This window comes from Pongo abelii, chromosome 1 (assembly GCF_028885655.2).
Source record: "Pongo abelii isolate AG06213 chromosome 1, NHGRI_mPonAbe1-v2.0_pri, whole genome shotgun sequence".
In the NCBI taxonomy this organism is placed as follows: Eukaryota; Metazoa; Chordata; class Mammalia; order Primates; family Hominidae; genus Pongo; species Pongo abelii.
Window position 1 is genome coordinate 42,004,993 of NC_071985.2, and position 17,300 is coordinate 42,022,292.

General features: G+C 38.1%; 1 protein-coding gene across 3 annotated transcripts in view; it reads right to left on the minus strand.

Moving 5' to 3' along the window:
* Window positions 1–880: 880 nt before the first annotated feature.
* Window positions 881–17,300, minus strand: part of CR2 (complement C3d receptor 2) — a 35,623-nt gene continuing 19,203 nt past the window's right edge. Inside the window, exons 11-20 of one of the 3 annotated variants that reach the window (XM_054521564.1) lie at window positions 16,997–17,173; window positions 16,833–16,917; window positions 16,414–16,496; window positions 15,521–15,889; window positions 14,321–14,506; window positions 12,664–12,849; window positions 11,470–11,493; window positions 10,694–10,769; window positions 5,148–5,256; window positions 881–1,576 (exon numbers count right to left, since the gene is read on the minus strand). In XM_054521564.1, coding sequence (XP_054377539.1) covers window positions 5,166–5,256; window positions 10,694–10,769; window positions 11,470–11,493; window positions 12,664–12,849; window positions 14,321–14,506; window positions 15,521–15,889; window positions 16,414–16,496; window positions 16,833–16,917; window positions 16,997–17,173 — 1,277 coding nt within the window. In that variant the 3' untranslated portion in view covers window positions 881–1,576; window positions 5,148–5,165. Of the gene's footprint in view, window positions 1,577–5,147; window positions 5,257–10,693; window positions 10,770–11,469; window positions 11,494–12,663; window positions 12,850–14,320; window positions 14,507–15,520; window positions 15,914–16,413; window positions 16,497–16,832; window positions 16,918–16,996; window positions 17,174–17,300 lie in introns of all 3 variants that reach the window. The other 2 variants (XM_009238382.3, XM_009238386.3) reach the window with 2 other exon arrangements.

The window sequence follows — 17,300 nt, forward strand, 5'->3', positions numbered from 1 at the left end:
ACAGACTAATACACAACCTAATGTCTACTGACAGATGAATGAACAAAATGTATAAACAAAATTGCATATACACACAATGAATTTCTTTCCTTAAAAAGAAATTCTTACACATGCTACAACATTAATGAACTTCAAGGACATTATGCTAAGTGAAATAAGTCAGTCACAAAAGGACAGGTACTGTATGATTCCACTTATGTGAGGTACTGAGAGTAGTCAAATTCATTGCAACAGAAAACAGAATGGTGGTTGCCAGGGACTGAAGGGATGGGGGAATGTGGAGTTACTATATAATGGATATAGAGTCTTAGTTTTATAAGAGAAAAAGAGTTGTGGAGATCTGCTTTACAACAATGTGAATGTACCTAACTCTACTGAACTGTACCCTTAAAAATGGTGAAGATGGTAAATTTTATGTTATGTTTTTAATCACAATTTTAAAAAACAGAAAAAAAAAGATGCTGAACAGCATACCTAGTCTAGGGGAAGGTAGAAAGTAAATTTGTGGTTACCAGTGAGCAAGGTTTTATTTTCTCAATAGTTTAAATGTTGGAACAGAGAAAATTAACAGCTATATCTATATCAAGGGTGTGGTGGGAGAGGATGAGTGAGCCGGGGAAGGTTTGGCTGGACAAATATAAGAGAAAGTCTTGAGGGTGAGGAAATTGAATTTGTGGATTGAAAGTTTGGCTAAAACGACCAAGTGATGGGATCCTGAATGAATAACTGTTAAATCGTGGACTCTAAAGCCCTAAGACTCTCTGTTATCCAAGAGTTCATTGACTCCAAAAAAATAAAAATAAAAAATAAGGCAAGTGTTGTATGTTTTCTTTACAATTACAATTTATTGAATGACTAATGTACACATTATTAAGTGAAATTTTACAAGCAACTAGAACTTATCACAAAACTGCTAAAGAAACATCCAAAGCTTGGATTGTACACCAAATCTCTAGAATTAAATCTCGATTCCCATAATTTAAAAAAACTTGTGCAAATTGGAATCACTGAGTGATTATGGAAAGGCAAAGTATATACAGTAATGTGAGAAAAACTCAAACCAAGTAAGGGTAAAAATGAAATGATTAACACCACCAGAGAAGGAAGCTACTATCAAAATAAAACCATACTTCCTAATAAAGGTAAGGCCATCATAATCCCAGAAAATGCTTCATACTTTATTTAGATAATTAAAAACACATTATAACCAAAAGCAGATAGTAACATTGAGTATGCTGATTACAAAAAGAAGATGGGTCTAGATACCAGGACAGCTCTTTTTAGTGCCTTCCTTAAAAAGGGCGAAACTTTTTAGAGCCATGTAATTGTTTATAGCCATGGCCTGGCTTCAGGCACCTCACAAGTGAGGCTTCAGAAAGTCCTTGAAGAATACATGGCAGTGAAACTGGGCTCCTATCTTTACCATAAAGATGTTCTTCTTGAGAATAAGTGCATATAGGAAGTGATCGCTTATGACATCATTTCATTGATCTTGAGGCCATATAAAGAGACTTGCTGATATTAGAGCAGTTTCTTCCTAATCAATATTCCGCTGAATTCCAAGCAACGAGGCACACTGAAATAGATCATTTCTGTTTAGGAAGCAGCATGAACAGCAGTGGTGCAACTCGAAGTTTAAATAATGCTAACATTCTCTTTACATACCAGTTACAGCTGGTATAACCAACAAAGCATCAAGTCTATTAGAAGATATCATTCTATTGAAAGGCCTTTCTTCATATAACATGCTCTGGGACAAATAACTACATTTTATATACATTCATATAAACATGAATTAAACTAAATGAGAAATGAAAGTACTAATCTTTCTCATTCATATACTCATTCAACAAATATTTACGTGCTAGGTGTACTCTGTACCTCAACTGGTTTGGATTTAGAGGTCACTAGTATGGTCCCCCTGTCATGACTCACCAGCAGCAGGTTACCTTTTCTTCCTCAACTGCCATCACAGATTTTCTATACCTTGTTTATGGTATGTATTATTACCTATGATATTTATGGGTCTTATTTTTCTTATTAAAATAAGTTGCAAGAGGACAGAGGTGGTATCTTTTTTATTTTATTTTATTTTATTTTGAGATGGAATCTCGCTTTGTCGGCAGGCTGGAGTGCAGTGGCGTGATCTCAGCTCACTGCAACCTCCAACTCCCCGGTTCAAGCAATTCTCCTGCCTCAGCCTCCCGAGTAGCTGGGATTACAGGCACGTGCCACCAAACCCAGCTAATTTTTGTATTTTTAGTAGAGACGGGGTTTCACCATGTTGGCCAAGATGGTCTCGATCTCCTGACCTCGTGATCTGCCTGCCTTGGCCTCCCAAAGTGCTGGGATTACAGACGTGAGCCACCACTCCCGGCTGGTATCTTTAGTTTCTAGATTATGCAGGAGAAAGCAGTTTAAACTCAGACATGAGCTTGCATTCCACCTTTGCCAATGATTGACCCTGAGACCTTGCCCAAGGTTTTCTTGGATATTATTTCTTCATCTTGGTATTATCTTGGGAGAACACCCACCTTTCAAAGTGGTACTGATGGCTAAGTAAGAGAGGGCATGAAAGACTGTCGCATAAGCCCCGGACAGAGTAAACCTTCAAATGTTCATCCCCATTTTCTCATGGGAACCTCAGGTGCACATCTCATGTCGCCTGTCGGCCTTTCTGTACTCCCTATAAATTCAGTCTTCAATTCTTAGTTGATGATTTAATGCCTTCCTTTTTCTTCTTAACTCTCTAATACCTCCTTTCCGAGCCTCACTCTCAGCTGAATAATTTGCTTTCTATTCACTGAGAAGACTGAATCATCGGAAGAGAACTTCCACACGTTCACTCCCCATCACAGCTCCCAGCCTGCCTTCATCCGCACCTGCAGATTCTGCCCTCCCTCCTGTTACTAAGCCCATGCAGCTAGGAGCTCCTCTGCTTAATCTGTTCCTCCCAGCTTACCCAGACCTTGCTCAAGCAATTCTTCTCTCTCTTTCCGCCATCACTCTTTCCCTTTCTACTAAATTATTCCCATCAGCATGTAGGAATAGGGCATAGCTGCTATTTCTCCAATCTTAATATTTCTGTTGACTTTATGTTTTACTCTTGCTAGCACTTTACTTATTTGCTCCTTTTTATAGAAAAAAAACAGAAAGGTTGTCTATAGTTGATAGCTGCAATTTCTCTCCTTTCATTCTCTCTTAAGCTCAGTCCAGTCAGGCTCCTGCCTCCTTCCTCTCTTCAAAAACTGTCTTGTCAAGTTCAGCAGCAAATTTTGTGCTGCTTGCCTATAATCCCAGCTACTCAGGAGACTGAGGCATGAGAATCACTTGAACCCAGGAAGTAGAGGCTGCCGTGAGTTGAGATCACACCACTGCACTCCAGCCTGGGTGACAGAGTGAGACCCTGTCTCAAAAAAAAAAAAAAAAAAAATTGTGCTACTGAATTTCAATGGTCAGTTTTCAGGGCTCATTTTCTTGGCCTACCAGCAACACTGGACAGAGTTGATCACTCCCTCCTCCCTAAAATTCTTTCTTTGCCTGACTTTAAGGTTCTTCTCTGGATAGTATCAGAGGCTGCTCCTTCACTCCTTAGTAGGCGCCTTCTCACTCCATGACTCCTAATGTTGGAGGATCCAGGGCTCAATACTTGGACCTTTTCTTTTCGCTAGCCTCTTTCACTTCTCCTCAGAGATCTTATTCAGTCTCCTTGTTATGTACATCCATATGATGACAAAGCCCAAATTTTTATCTCCAGCCTGGACCAATTGCCCAAAATACAGACTTGTACATCAGCTGTCTTCTTGTCAAGTCTATTAGACATCCACACTTAACATCTCCACAGTGGAACTCCTGATTTTTCTCCCCAATCCTGCTCTTTGCATTCTCATACATGTTAATTAATGGTAGTTCTATCCTTCCAGTTGCTTAGGCAAAAGCCCTCGTGTCATTACTGACAGCTCTCTTCCTCTCACATTCTGATACAAACTATCAACAAATCCTACTGTCACTGTCTTAAAAATGCATGCAGAATCTGGCCTCTTCTCACAACCTGGTGGTAGCCACTGACAATTTCTTGCCTGGATGATTGCAGCAGCCTCCTCATTGACTCCCATCTTCCACCCGTGGCATCCTACAGTCTGTTCTTAACACGGCAGTTAAGGTGAATGTGTTGCTCCGCTCCTTAAAAGCTTCCAAATAAAAACCAATCTCTTTACCATGACCTAGCACGCTTTATACAATCATCCCCTCCTGGCCACCATCCCGTTAGAATGACACAGCAGACTTTGTGCGATCATCCTCTCCCCCACATCCCACCCCCATCTCTGTCATTTCATCTCTACAACTCTAGGCCATGCTGGCCTCCTTGCTGTGCCACCAACACAGCTGGCACACACTGCCTTATGGCCTTTGCACCTACTGTTCTTTCTGGAATCCTCCTCCCCCATATGGCCACATGGCTGGCTTTTTTTTTTTTTTTTTTTTTTTGAGATGCAGTCTTGCTCTGTTGTCCAGGCTGGGGTGCAGTGGCGCAGTCTTGGCTCACTGCAACCTCCACCTCCTAGGCTCAAGTGATTCTCCTGCCTCAGCCTCCCGAGTAGCTGGGACCACAGGTGCACACCACCACGCTTGGCTAATTTTCGTATTTTTAGTAGAGACGGGGTTTTACCATGTTGAACAGAGTGGTCTCAAACTCTTGACCTCAAATGCTCTGCCCGCCTCAGCCTCCCAAAGTGCTGGGATTAAAGGCGTGAGCCACCAAGGCCGGCCCTGGCTCTTTACTTCCCTTGAGATTTTTCTCAAATGACATTCTCTTAGTAAGAGCTTTCCTTGCGACCACCCTGTTCTCTTTATCCCCCTTGCCTGCTTTATTATGTCTCTATATAATGCTTATCATCTTATTGATTTTATTCTTAGTTGTTTTGCTATTTAGTTTAATATTTGTTGAATGGATGAATGGATTAAAAAATTGGAACATTAGTTGGCAAAATGAAGTAGGTAAATGAACAATTGCTATGCATGATTACTGAAGACTTGTGCAACAGTAAGAAGCATATATATATACCGTGAATGCTATGCTTATTGATAAATACAAGTTGAAGGAAATTTTATATGTAAATTAATAATATTTCCATTTCATTACATACTACCAGTTTGTCTTCTGATCAACTGGCTGGGTTGTATGGATCAACAGAATATACTTCTCGTGCTTCTAAATGAAAAGCTTCTTTCTGGCTTGTATTTGTATAATAATTGCTAAACAGAAGAAGAAAGAAAAAAGTAATATCTTTACTCATTGACCATGTTTCAATGTAGCAATTATTTGCTTTCCATAATTCCCAACACATGGTAAGTACTTTTGTGGATGATTTCATTTTTTTAAATTATACTGTAAGTTCTAGGGTACATGTGCAGAATGTGCAGGTTTGTTACATAGGTATACATGCACCACGGTGGTTTGCTGCACCCATCAACCCGTCATCTACATTAGGTATTTCTCCTAATGCTATCCCTCCCCCAGCCCCCAACCCTGTGAAAGGCCCCAGTGTGTGATGTTCCCCTCCCTGTGCCCACGTGTTCTCATTGTTCAACTTTCACTTACAAGCGAAACACATACAGTGTTTGGTTTTCTGTGATGATTTCATTTTTATTGTTTTTACCCTATGAAGTGTAAACACTGTAACTCCATTTTTTGGAAAGGCACATAAAAAATTAATGATCTACGTTTGTAAGTGTTCAAGTCAGAGGCTGACACTAAGCAGCTTTACCCTAGGATCCAGGACACTTAATGACTAACAACTACAACTTCCAAATTGAAGAAAAGAAGCAAAAATAAGTTCTTATTTTAGAATCTGATCATAACTTTACCCTTTTGGTACTCAATCTTCTAGTCTAACTTAAAAGCTTTAAACGAGTTTGAAGAGAATGTTTTTACTTTCCTTCTTTGAAAGCACACATATTTCATTGTGTTTCTAAAACCACTTTGCCAGAATTACTAAAAGACAATAAAATGTGATTATACTACCATGTAGAGCTCTAAATTAACATAATACAAAATTACTGGGGAAGAAAGAATACTGCTAAGGACACTGACGGCATGTCACTCACTACAATATTGAAGAGTTCCGTGTATAGGAGATATGTTAAGAAGATTATAAAACAGTAATTTTTAGGTCAATGTGCGATTTAAGCTTTGTTACAATATCTTAGATGACTAGAAAAGAATAGCATAGTATCTTTCAAATGTTTAGATGGCTTTTCAAAATATTTAATATTGTCACTAGATATTCATTATTAAATGATTACTCATCTCATTTAAAAAAGCATTTCAGGCCGTTCAAATGTCTTTATCAATTATTGGAAAATCTATTGAAGTGGGTTAGCAAATGGAAATAAAACAAATGAATGACAACTAGGAATCTGGTTAAACAGGTATGTTTGGTTCATATCAGTTGAGGCACTTAAGTATAGTACATGATATAATCATATTAATAAACAATAATTAGACTGGAATATTATAAATTATTTGCACTTGTAAGCATTCCCCAAATTTGCAAATTTTTATACACATGCAGTGCTCTGATAGCAAACTCAGTAGCATGAAGGAAAGAGACAGAGGCTATATTTTCTATGTATTTACGTTTCTAATTACTCTTGGCTGAAATTGTCTTGTGACTTCCTATGAGGAAGGCCCTGCAAATGACATCCCTAATTTTTTTGAGACCCTTTTCTCCTTGAATTCTGTGACACCACTCTCTCCTAGTTTTCCCCCTGCCTCTCTTCCTTCACTTTCTGCCTTTTGAACATTACTGTTCTTCTGAGGGCTGTTCTCATCCCAATTTTTATCTATTCTGTTCTTTTTGGTCCCACAGCTTCCATTGTGATTTAAGTGTCACCCACCTGAGTCCAGACCCTTCTCCCAAGTCCTAAATCATGAGTACCTCAAAGTACCAGGTCAGAACCAAACTCCTCATCTTCCCCCACAAACCTGCCCCTCTCCTCTTTTAGTGAGTCAGGGAGTCCACCTCATCGCCTTCATGTGAGCCATTCTATGTGCCTCCTTCTCACCACATCCAGCATGTCACCAAGTCCTGGAAATCCTCTCTTCTTGACAGCAAAGAACCTCTTAGTAAATATTCTCATGGTCCTTGTGATTCTCCACAAGAAAAAAATACAGTGTGCAGTATGTCCAAATCTTATTTGCCATAGAACACCCTTTTTTTCTGAAGTCATTCATGAAAGCAGGGTTGTGTGGTACACACTCTGGTAAACTCTACCCTCTAAGTACACGCTAACTGTACAGCACAGCCAGAACCCCATAGGCAGCCCTCACCCTCCCGCCTCCAGCCTAGAACAAACTGCCCAGGTTCGTAGATACCCTCAGTACATAGTTTCAGTGCAACCCCTTCATGTCTGAGCCTATTCAAGGAATTACATAACTGAGCCATGGCATCAGATGGCACTGGTGGCAGGGTAAATGATAGATCCAGGGGACTTGGCACGTGAAAGAAATTTTGCTGGAGCTTTTTGGTAACATGTTTTAGGTGGCATGACTTGGTCATCTGCCCACTCGGAGCTACCTGACAGTTGGTAAGACTTCATTGGATTATCCACCCTAACGCTAGCATGTACAAAGACTCACGAACCTATGCACACATAACATCCGAGGCCAACACCTGACGGTATGCTTTGTTAAAAAAGTATCCTTTGCACATATCAGTATTCTGTAGCTTCCACAAGATTTATGTGTCAGGGTTTTTTTTTTTTTTCTTTAATGGCATGCCTCCACCTAAAGCTATGCCACTTTCGCCTTCAATCACCATCACACACACACTATTTCCTAGCCATTTCAAATGGCTTATGTAGTTCTCACAATACATGATGGAAAGCCAAGCCTCTGGGCCTTTATTCAAACTGCTCTTTCTATCTGGAATGCCTTTCTCTCCTCGTCTACACTCTCTTGAGGCTCACCTGAAACATCTCTTCCACGTTGAGACTTTTCCTGATTAAAACTCCCAAATATTGACCATTTGCTTTGCATTCTCACCAAATATCATACAATCCACCATGGCGACATTATTTTATGGTACTTGTTTAGCGACATGCTTGTCCTCCTTTACCAGGCTGTGACCTCCTTGATGACAAAGGCCATATGCTACTAGGCTTTGTGATTCTAGCCTAGTATAGTGCTAAGGCATAGTAGGGACTCAGCTGTTGTTGTGTAAGAATAGAATGAATGGACATGGTCATTCCTCTTTTCGCGTGACTTCTATTTCTCTAACATTACTGCTCAAATGTTTTAAAAGCCATGCATGTATATACTAGATAGAGCAACATATGAAAGTATCTACAGCAAATTGCTGACATCCATCAACTTAATATGTTGGACTTGAAGACACCAGCAGTTGTGCTGTGGAAGAGACTATTCAGTATCTTTATAAACTATTTAATTTGCTACAACAAGCATATTTACTTTTGTATTTTAAAAACTTATGCAAATATTTATAGTGATATAAAAAATATGTTTAAAGAAGGAAAACAAGATTTTTCAGTGATTTTAAATAGGGAAAAACAACTTTTGTGACTAGAAATACACTTTTTGTAATATAGAAAAGAAAAAAGGATGCAGTATCATTTTTAGTGATAAAACACTGGAGGCTTTATATTAAAAATGAAGGTTAAAATATGTCAATATTCCCTAATATTACTGAAGATTTTCCTTAAAATTCTTCTCAGTAAAATGAGACAAAAACAAATAAATGGAAATGTATAATCGGTAGATATGAGGTAGAAATTATTTCTACCAATAATAATTATTGGTAGAAAATATAGTTTTCTACTTAGATGATTGGGTAACTCACTGAAAAGCTGTTAGAATTAATGATTGTATAAAGATAGACTTTCCTAGATATAATTTGCAATTACTTATAAGACATAACCAAAAATGATTCTATTTATAAAGCAATAAAAATAAGATACTTTTATGTCTATGTAGCTTATATAAGGTAATCTATTAAATTTTAACTGAGATATAACAAAACATCTGAATAATTAGTCATCTGGTATTTCTGGAAGGAAATAGTGAATATCATGAAGAGGTCAGTTCTTCCCAAATAAATATATAGGTTTAAGGCACTTCCTATCAATGATCTAACATTTTATTTTATTTTTCTAGGGTATGGGAGGTGTAGTTGTGGTGCAAATAATTCTATAGCTTATCTGCAAAAATAAATAGAAGAAAATTTCAAAATAGTTTTAAAGAGGGGGAACATATGGCAGAAAAAGCTATTATAAAGCTACATTGATTAATAGAGTCGCTCTGGCTCATAGAGACAGGCCAATCAGTGGAATATAACCTATCTTGCATATCTATGTCAGACATCTCTGACATAAGCCCCAGTGTACATAAGAATTGAATAGGCATGCTTTATCTGATAAAGAAAACTATGACCAATGGTGAAGGGATGGTTTACTCAAAATAGGTTTTGAAAAAATTGAATATATAGGGGAAAAAAAAGTACAAGTGGGTTTACTTCAACTACCATACCATAAAATAAATTCCTAATGGATTCAGATGTTTAAAAATAATTAAAAATAATATGTAAAAATATATCTAATTTCTGGATAAGAAAACATAACATACCAAAACATAGAAATGTAGTAATATAGCTAATTTTAAGTAATCATGAAAATGACTAAGGGAGAGAAAAGATTACTTGACCAAATGGAAAGACTTAGTATGTTTCTGAATGAGAACACATTACAGAAAAGATGCCAATTTCTCACAAATTAATCTATAGACTTAAATGTAATCACAATTTTTTTTTTAAATTACAAATGATTCTAAAAATCACCTATAGGAACAAACAGAAGAGAATAGAGAGGAAATCCTATAAAATTGTAGTGTGAATTCTTGCCCTACCAGATATAATAACATAAAGGTATTAATTAAACACAAAGTGGTTTGTAATGGAACAGGCAAATCAATGAAGCAGGAAAAGGGGTTGAGAAACACGACATATCCAGGTACATTAAATATTACTAAGAACAAACTTTCTGGCAAGTCATCTGACAATAGTTATCAAGTATATTAAATGCTCATGCACTTATCTTTAGTAATTCTAGAAATCTATTCTAGGGAAATAAGTGGGTATGAAAAAAGGTTTAGCCAAAGGTGTTACTCCTATCTTTATATATTATCAAAGTAAATTTGGAAGGAACTTAAAACACATAAATACATACATAAATACACACAGTAGAATAATATGCTATTTAGTAACTGAAACATGACTTAAAGACATAAAAACATAAACATGAGTCTAAATGAAAAAAATCAAGACAGAAGATGAAAATGACAAAATTTCAGTTTAAAGAGAGAAAAAATATACGAAAAAGATCAGATACGAATACACCAAAGTATTTGCAGTTGTTCCCACTGGGATTTTTTTCCTATTCTCTAGATTTGTTTACAATATACTATCTGAATAAACATCATTCAATAAAATAAGCTAAGTGTTTGACATCTCTTAAGTCCTACAGAAAGGGCTTTCTTTTGTATAGCACGAGATACTTCATTTAGTTATCACATTGCAGTATTTATTTCACATAACTTGTGTTTCTGTGTTTAGTTTCAGACAAGAAGCCAAAACCATTTGTGCATGTTGGTCAATCAAGTATTTGCATTTGAACTTACCGTTCTCTGTGTTTTGATATCATGTATAAGGTAACAACAACCAAGAAGGTAAGAAGTATCAAACCTGCAGCAATACCTAGAAGAAAAATCCAGCAAGTATCAAATGCCAGAAGACTATCACCTACATTGTTCTGACTGATTGTAGGGCCTGTTGCTAGTGGTGGGGAAAATGTTACGTGACTCATACTTAACTCTTCTTGGACATAAATGCTGAATTCCTGAATAATCATAGTTGAGCTTAAGGTTTTTCTGATTTGATCCAGTCCACATTTAATCTAAAGCACCAAGCACATGACCGCAAGGTTCCAGTCAACTTTTCATTGAGTTTTTCTGTTCCTTTTAGTTTTATTAGTAACAATCTTGTCACTGAGGTGACAAGAGAGAAATCTCAAGAATAGAAATTAGGTGCACAGGACACCAGGTTCTTATAATTTTGCATAACAACATTTAACTCTCAGCTGTGAAATATATTTTGCTACAGCAGAAGAAGCCTGCCTATTTCAATAGACCAAATCAAGCCAAATACCAACAGTTAATAAAAACTAAAATATCAATTTAAAAAGAAGAAAGAGCTGGCTGTTCAAATAATTTATCCAACTCTATGCCAAAGTGACATTTTGTAATGTGACATGTACATTGAAGTATCTTTAAAACACCAAAAAGAGAACATTCCCTATGAGTTAAATATATCATCAGATAGGATATAGGACCTCTAGCATTACATATTTTAAAAAAATATTATAAGAGCTTTTCTTCAAGTATTTAGGAAGACTTACCACAAAGGACAGGAGCAAGTGAACCTAAAAATAGTACAAAATCATGAAAATGATTATCAGTATAGTGTCATAATTCAATGTAGCCCCACGTTTCATGGTAACGTCCCAGAAATCAACACTCTAGCTCCCTTCCAAGTCGATTTAAAAGATGTATTGGGGCCAGGCACAGTGGCACATGCCTGTAATCCTAGCACTTTGAGAGGCCAAGGTGGGAAGATCACTTGAGCTCAGGAGTTTGAGACCAACCTGGGCAACATAGTGAGACCTTGTGTCTATTTAAAACAAAAACAAAAACAAAAAACAACAGATAAAAAAGATGTATTGGAACTTTGAGTTATATCCACTTGTTTCTTATGTAACAACTCACTGGCCTTTTTCTTTTTCACTCTAAGTAGATTGGGGGAGTTCACCGATGACAAAACCAATATACTCAACTTTATAATCAGACATTTCTCAGGTTAGAATGCAAATATTAACTGTAACAACTAGTTATTTAACTTATTTCTGGAGTTCCCTGTGAAATTGTAAGCACTAATTAACTCAGATTCAGCACATAGGGTGGTCTATGCAGCAACTCCTTACAAAATGTCAGGTTGCTTGTTTCACATTTTTGCTCCTTTTAAATTAGTGTTTCCCTCTATTTTCTTTTCTTCACTTTCCCCATCCTAAGAAAGCTGTGTTTTTTCTTTTCCTTTTTCTTTTTTATTTTATTTAATTTCTTTCTTTTTTTTTTTTTTTGATAGAGTCTTACTCTGTTGTCCAGGCTAGAGTGCAGTGGTGCAATCATGGTTCACTGCAGCTTCGACCTCCTGGGCTGAAGTGATCCTCCCATCTCAGCTACCCGAGTAGCTGGGGCCACAGGTGCACACCTCCATGCCTGGTTATTATTATTATTATTTTTTTTGGTAGAGACCAGGTCTCACTACATTGCCCAGACTGGTCTTAAACTCCTAGGCTCAAGCAATCCTCCTGCCTCAGCCTCTCAAAATTCTGGTATCACAGGCAGAAGTCACGGACCTGGCCAAGCTGTGCTTTTTCTAGAATAGACCACTGACTTCAAGTTCCTCTGTAATTATACAACTGGTCACAAACCTATGTCAATTTAAAACCCAGGAATCTCCACACTGAGGGAAACTCTCTCTCTCTTCTCTCCGTTAGCCAGTTACAAGGGGCGGTGAAGCCCTTGGTACTTACGGGATCTGCAAACCGCCAGGGGAGGGTTCCATTGGTGATCCGATTGGCACTGGCTCTGGGGACTGCCTTCCAGCATATACCCGTCTTCACACTCCAGAGTTACAACAGCTCCATACTGATACATTTTCCTTGGTTCCAGCCCTTTCTGGATTCCATCCATATCTGCTGGTGAGCTACAGTTTACCTCTGAAATTAAAGAAATCTAATTCAAGCACAGTCATATTTTGGCCTTTTACCAAGAAAGCAGAGATTTCCCTTAATAGAAAGATTTATAAAACCAACCTGTTTCACTCTCAGTAAGGAAAGCCACACTGAAATAGGATAAGACTATATCCTAGACACAATCTTTTACTGTCAGCCCTCTATCTCAATAACCTCTGGGTAATTTAAGCCAGATTATATTTTCATTTTTTGCTTCAGTTTCTATCCAAACAGTGATGGATAATTTTAATGGCTTCTTGGAGAAATGATGAGGGCTGAATGGGTAATATTATGAAGTATTCTGAATTACTGTTTTTTTTCTGCTTCTAGTTTTACTCTCTAATTCTTCATACATGTGCATGCTTTCTCATTTCTTTCTTCTTTTCAGTGTAGTCATCAATAGTGTGAGTGATATGGTGTGGCTGTGTCCCCACTCAAATCTCATGTTGAATTGTAGCTCCCATAATCCCCATGTGTCATGGGAGGGACCTGGTGAGAGGTCATTGGATCATGGGGGTGGGGTTTCCTGTGTTGTTTTTGTAATAGTAAATAAGTCTCATGAGATCTGATGGTTTATAAAGGACAGTTCTCCTGCACATGCTCTCTTGCCTGCCATCATGTAAGATGTGCCTTTGCTCCTCCTTCACCTTCCGCCATGATTGTGAGGCTTCCCCAGCCATGTGGAACTGTGAGTCCATTAAACCTCTTTCCTTTATAAATTACCCAGTTTCAGATATGTCTTTATTAGCAGTGTGAGAATGGATTAACACAGTGAGATCTTGGATTTGAAGCCTGGCTCTAGTACTTCCTAGATGTGTGACTTTGGGTAAGTTCCAAATCTCTCCATGCTACTGAAACCTCATCTATAAAACAGGGATAATCATGGCACCAACCTCATGTGGCTCTCAAGAAGACTAAATGAAATAATGCATGTAAGGTGCTGTGCACAGTGTCTGGCATAGAGTAAAAAGTGTTCAACAAATACTAGATACTAATTTACTAGTCATATTTCATATGCACTGTTCATGATAATGAAAATGACTTTCTGAAACTTTTATTAAAAATGTGCCCACAATCCCACCAACACTCAGTAAATATTCTCAAAAGATTGGTGTGCTTTTTATTGGTACTTTATCAAATACACACTTAACATAACTGTAACTACAGTGTGTAAATGCAATCTGTGCTTTGGTTGTTTAATTTACAGACATAACTCCAACTTTCTCTGTGTAAATGACTACATAAGTGGTCATTCACCAGATAGACTACAGCCTGAGACATTTTTTCTTATTTTGAGATATTTAGATTAATGATTGTGTTAATCTAATTAAAGCATTTAATGTAATGAGGCAGTTAATTCATTTCTTTGGCTATTTTAAGTTGAAAGTACCCAACTGAATATATCTATTTGGCACAAACTTGATATAAAAATAAGAATAAAAAATAGACAAAGCACCTTTACAATGAGGGGCAGGTTGGCTCCAGGTTCCCTCATGTGTGCAAAGAAGGAGTGCCTCTCCCACCAGCAGGTAGCCTTGGTCACAGCTGTACAGGATTGACATTCCAGGAGAAAATCGAGCTATGTTTCCACCGGTATGGTTCCCGTTGGGGGTCTTAGGCGGAGGCTGACACCCTATGAAGGCTTAGACACCAATAAGAAAGGGTCTTCAACTCAGCACAGAGGAACATATAGCCTGCACTATCTCTGGGTGATAGCGATACAGGAAGGCCAGAAGCAACAAGCCAACTAACTGGTATCCAAAAACATTAATTCATTCCACCCAGACCAGCAACACTGGATGGAGATCTGCATTTCCTACTGATAGCCAATATGATTTGAAGAAAAGTGTTAAAAAATAAGATAATGAAATATTAATGGATACAGTTCACAACGGTAATCCATCAGCCAACAGTTTTCTTTTCTTTTGCCTTTAAATAGCAGACAATGGTTACACCTTCAAATGTCTACGAGAGCTAGGAAGTGAAGCCACCAGATACGACAAGTCAGAGAGCCCCTGTCCTTCTAAAAGTGGCAGCCACTGCTCAGCTCAAGTTACTGGTGCCTTGCTGGGAAGCAAAGGGGGCTCTCGTGGCTCACAAGCTCACTATTTATCTTAAACTGAAGATGGGTTTCACTTAAGATTACTGTGCTGGCCAAAGACAACCGTTGCCAAACAGCCTCTGCTGTAGATAGTCATGGACAGGAATAAGGCTGCCAAATGATAACTACAATTACAAGAAAGACAACTCAATGGGTTGGAGGGCCAATTAATTCTCCAGAACACCCAAGGTTCTCTTTCTGGCTGGCAACATAGCCTTAAATATCAAATTATTAGCAATATTACTGCCAAACATTTGCCAAAAATGTATGTGCATTTTTCTTACACTAAAGTCATAACAATAACAATTCTGGAGATGCTATCAATTTGGAAGTTAGCCATTATCCTTTCATGTACTATTTATTGCTCAATACACTGAGAAAGGAAAGAGAAAACAATCAAGTGAGAAGATAGGAAAAGGCAGATATCTTGTAAAACAATATAACTGCCTTAGCTCTTAGATGCTTTTCTTTAGGCAGAATGTCAAGTGCAGATTCAAAACCTTTTTTCTTTCTTCTGTACAACATCCCATAACTTATCCCTTCCAAGTATCTTACCTTTTTTGATACAAGTTGGCACACCTGGCACCCATGTGTTATCAGTATGACACCTAATCACGCGACTACCGTTCATGATGAAGCCAGGATTGCAGTCAACATACACTATGTCATTGTGGGAATATGCAGAATGTGTTTTATTGAGCTTGTACCCATGTTTGACTTCTGGGTTAGGGCAGCGAGTCACAGGAGGAGATCGTAAGCACTGTGGGGAAGGCCCGCTCCAAGATCCATGTCCTTTAGAATCACTTCTGCACTGCAATTTTTTCTCTCCCAGGAGATAGAATCCTTGGTCACATTCATAAGAGACTTCATTTCCATATAGAAAGTTTTCTGCCATCATGCCTGTGTGCTTCCCATTGACAATCACTGGGGGAGGGTGACAGTGAATAACTGCAGAAGAGATTTAGGGAGTTCCACTTCAGCTAGTACCTCAAGGTGAGCAGTCTTCATTCAGGTACAAATGACAATATGCAACTGCATACATTTCACATAACTAGAAAATAACTTAAATTTTGGAATATGGATTATGCTTTTTTAAAAAACAGCTTTATTAAATGTGATTATATGAGTACTATATACTCCATAAAAATTCAGAAAATAGAGTAAAGTGTGAAGGAAGAAAGAAATACAGCTATGTTCCCATGACCTAGGAATATGCACTATATATTTTGTTATTGTTAGCAAAATTAGCAGATGCGTGGAAAATAGTGCCTACGTGACAATGTTGTTTCTCAGTATCAACGCTGACCAACACCACAAGATTTTTCTTAACTAACCTCCAATGAGGGAGATGCCTAAGACTGCTGAAGCAGCAGCAGACTAATTCTTCAGTGGCCTGCCCTCTCTAATCCTCCATTACCTTTGTCAGGCTTTTATTTTTTCTAACTTACCTTTACAAAGTGGAATCTTTTTGAACCAAATTCCATTTTCAGCATCTTGACACATCTGATAAGCATGTCCAGTCAACTGGTACCTACAGAGAGACAGATTATAATGCATTTCCTGTTCCCAATATCATATCTCTTCAAACCGCATGCAAAAAGGGACTTCTAAATAAGAACTTTGGCAGAGGAGTTGAAATTCTAGGTTCTCCAAGTAAAAAAACTACTTTTGAGTTAAGCAAAGCCCTTTCCATGTCAAGGCACGACTGAAGAGTCAGAGTTGCTAGTTAGGCCATTGGAACCTCATATTCTCCATGCCTGTGACAATGAGGAGCCGCTAAAGGATGCCACCAAGACAAGTTGAAGGTCGAGTTAATCCACAAAAAAAGGTTGAGACCTTTTCTCAGAATAGACCACTTCATACTCACCCATCTTGGCAGGACGTATTAACTAGCTCCACATGTGAACCAACTGGAAGTTTTTGAAGATCCTCTCTCACAGGTCGGCATGTTTCTGGAGAAGCAAGGATGGAATTACAGTATTTATAGATGTCTCATATCAAAGAGAAGGACAACTCTGGAACTGAAAGTACCTTCACACCGTGGGGCAGAAGGACTCCAATTTCCTGAAGGCATACAGTGAATGGATTTGTTTCCCACAAGCAAGTAGCCAGGGTCACAAGTGTAGTCTACAGTCATCCCAGAGACAAAGAAGACCGTATTTCCACCTGTATGACGACCATGGTGGAGCCCAGGAGGTGGCTGGCAGCCTGAAGAGAAAAACTCCCTACATAAATACCAACACAGAGGAATTTCTACTCAAGAACACTAAGTGTACAACATTGGACAGACAGTCTGAAACTCTGATGCCAAAGATCATGAAGCTCAAATTCACTA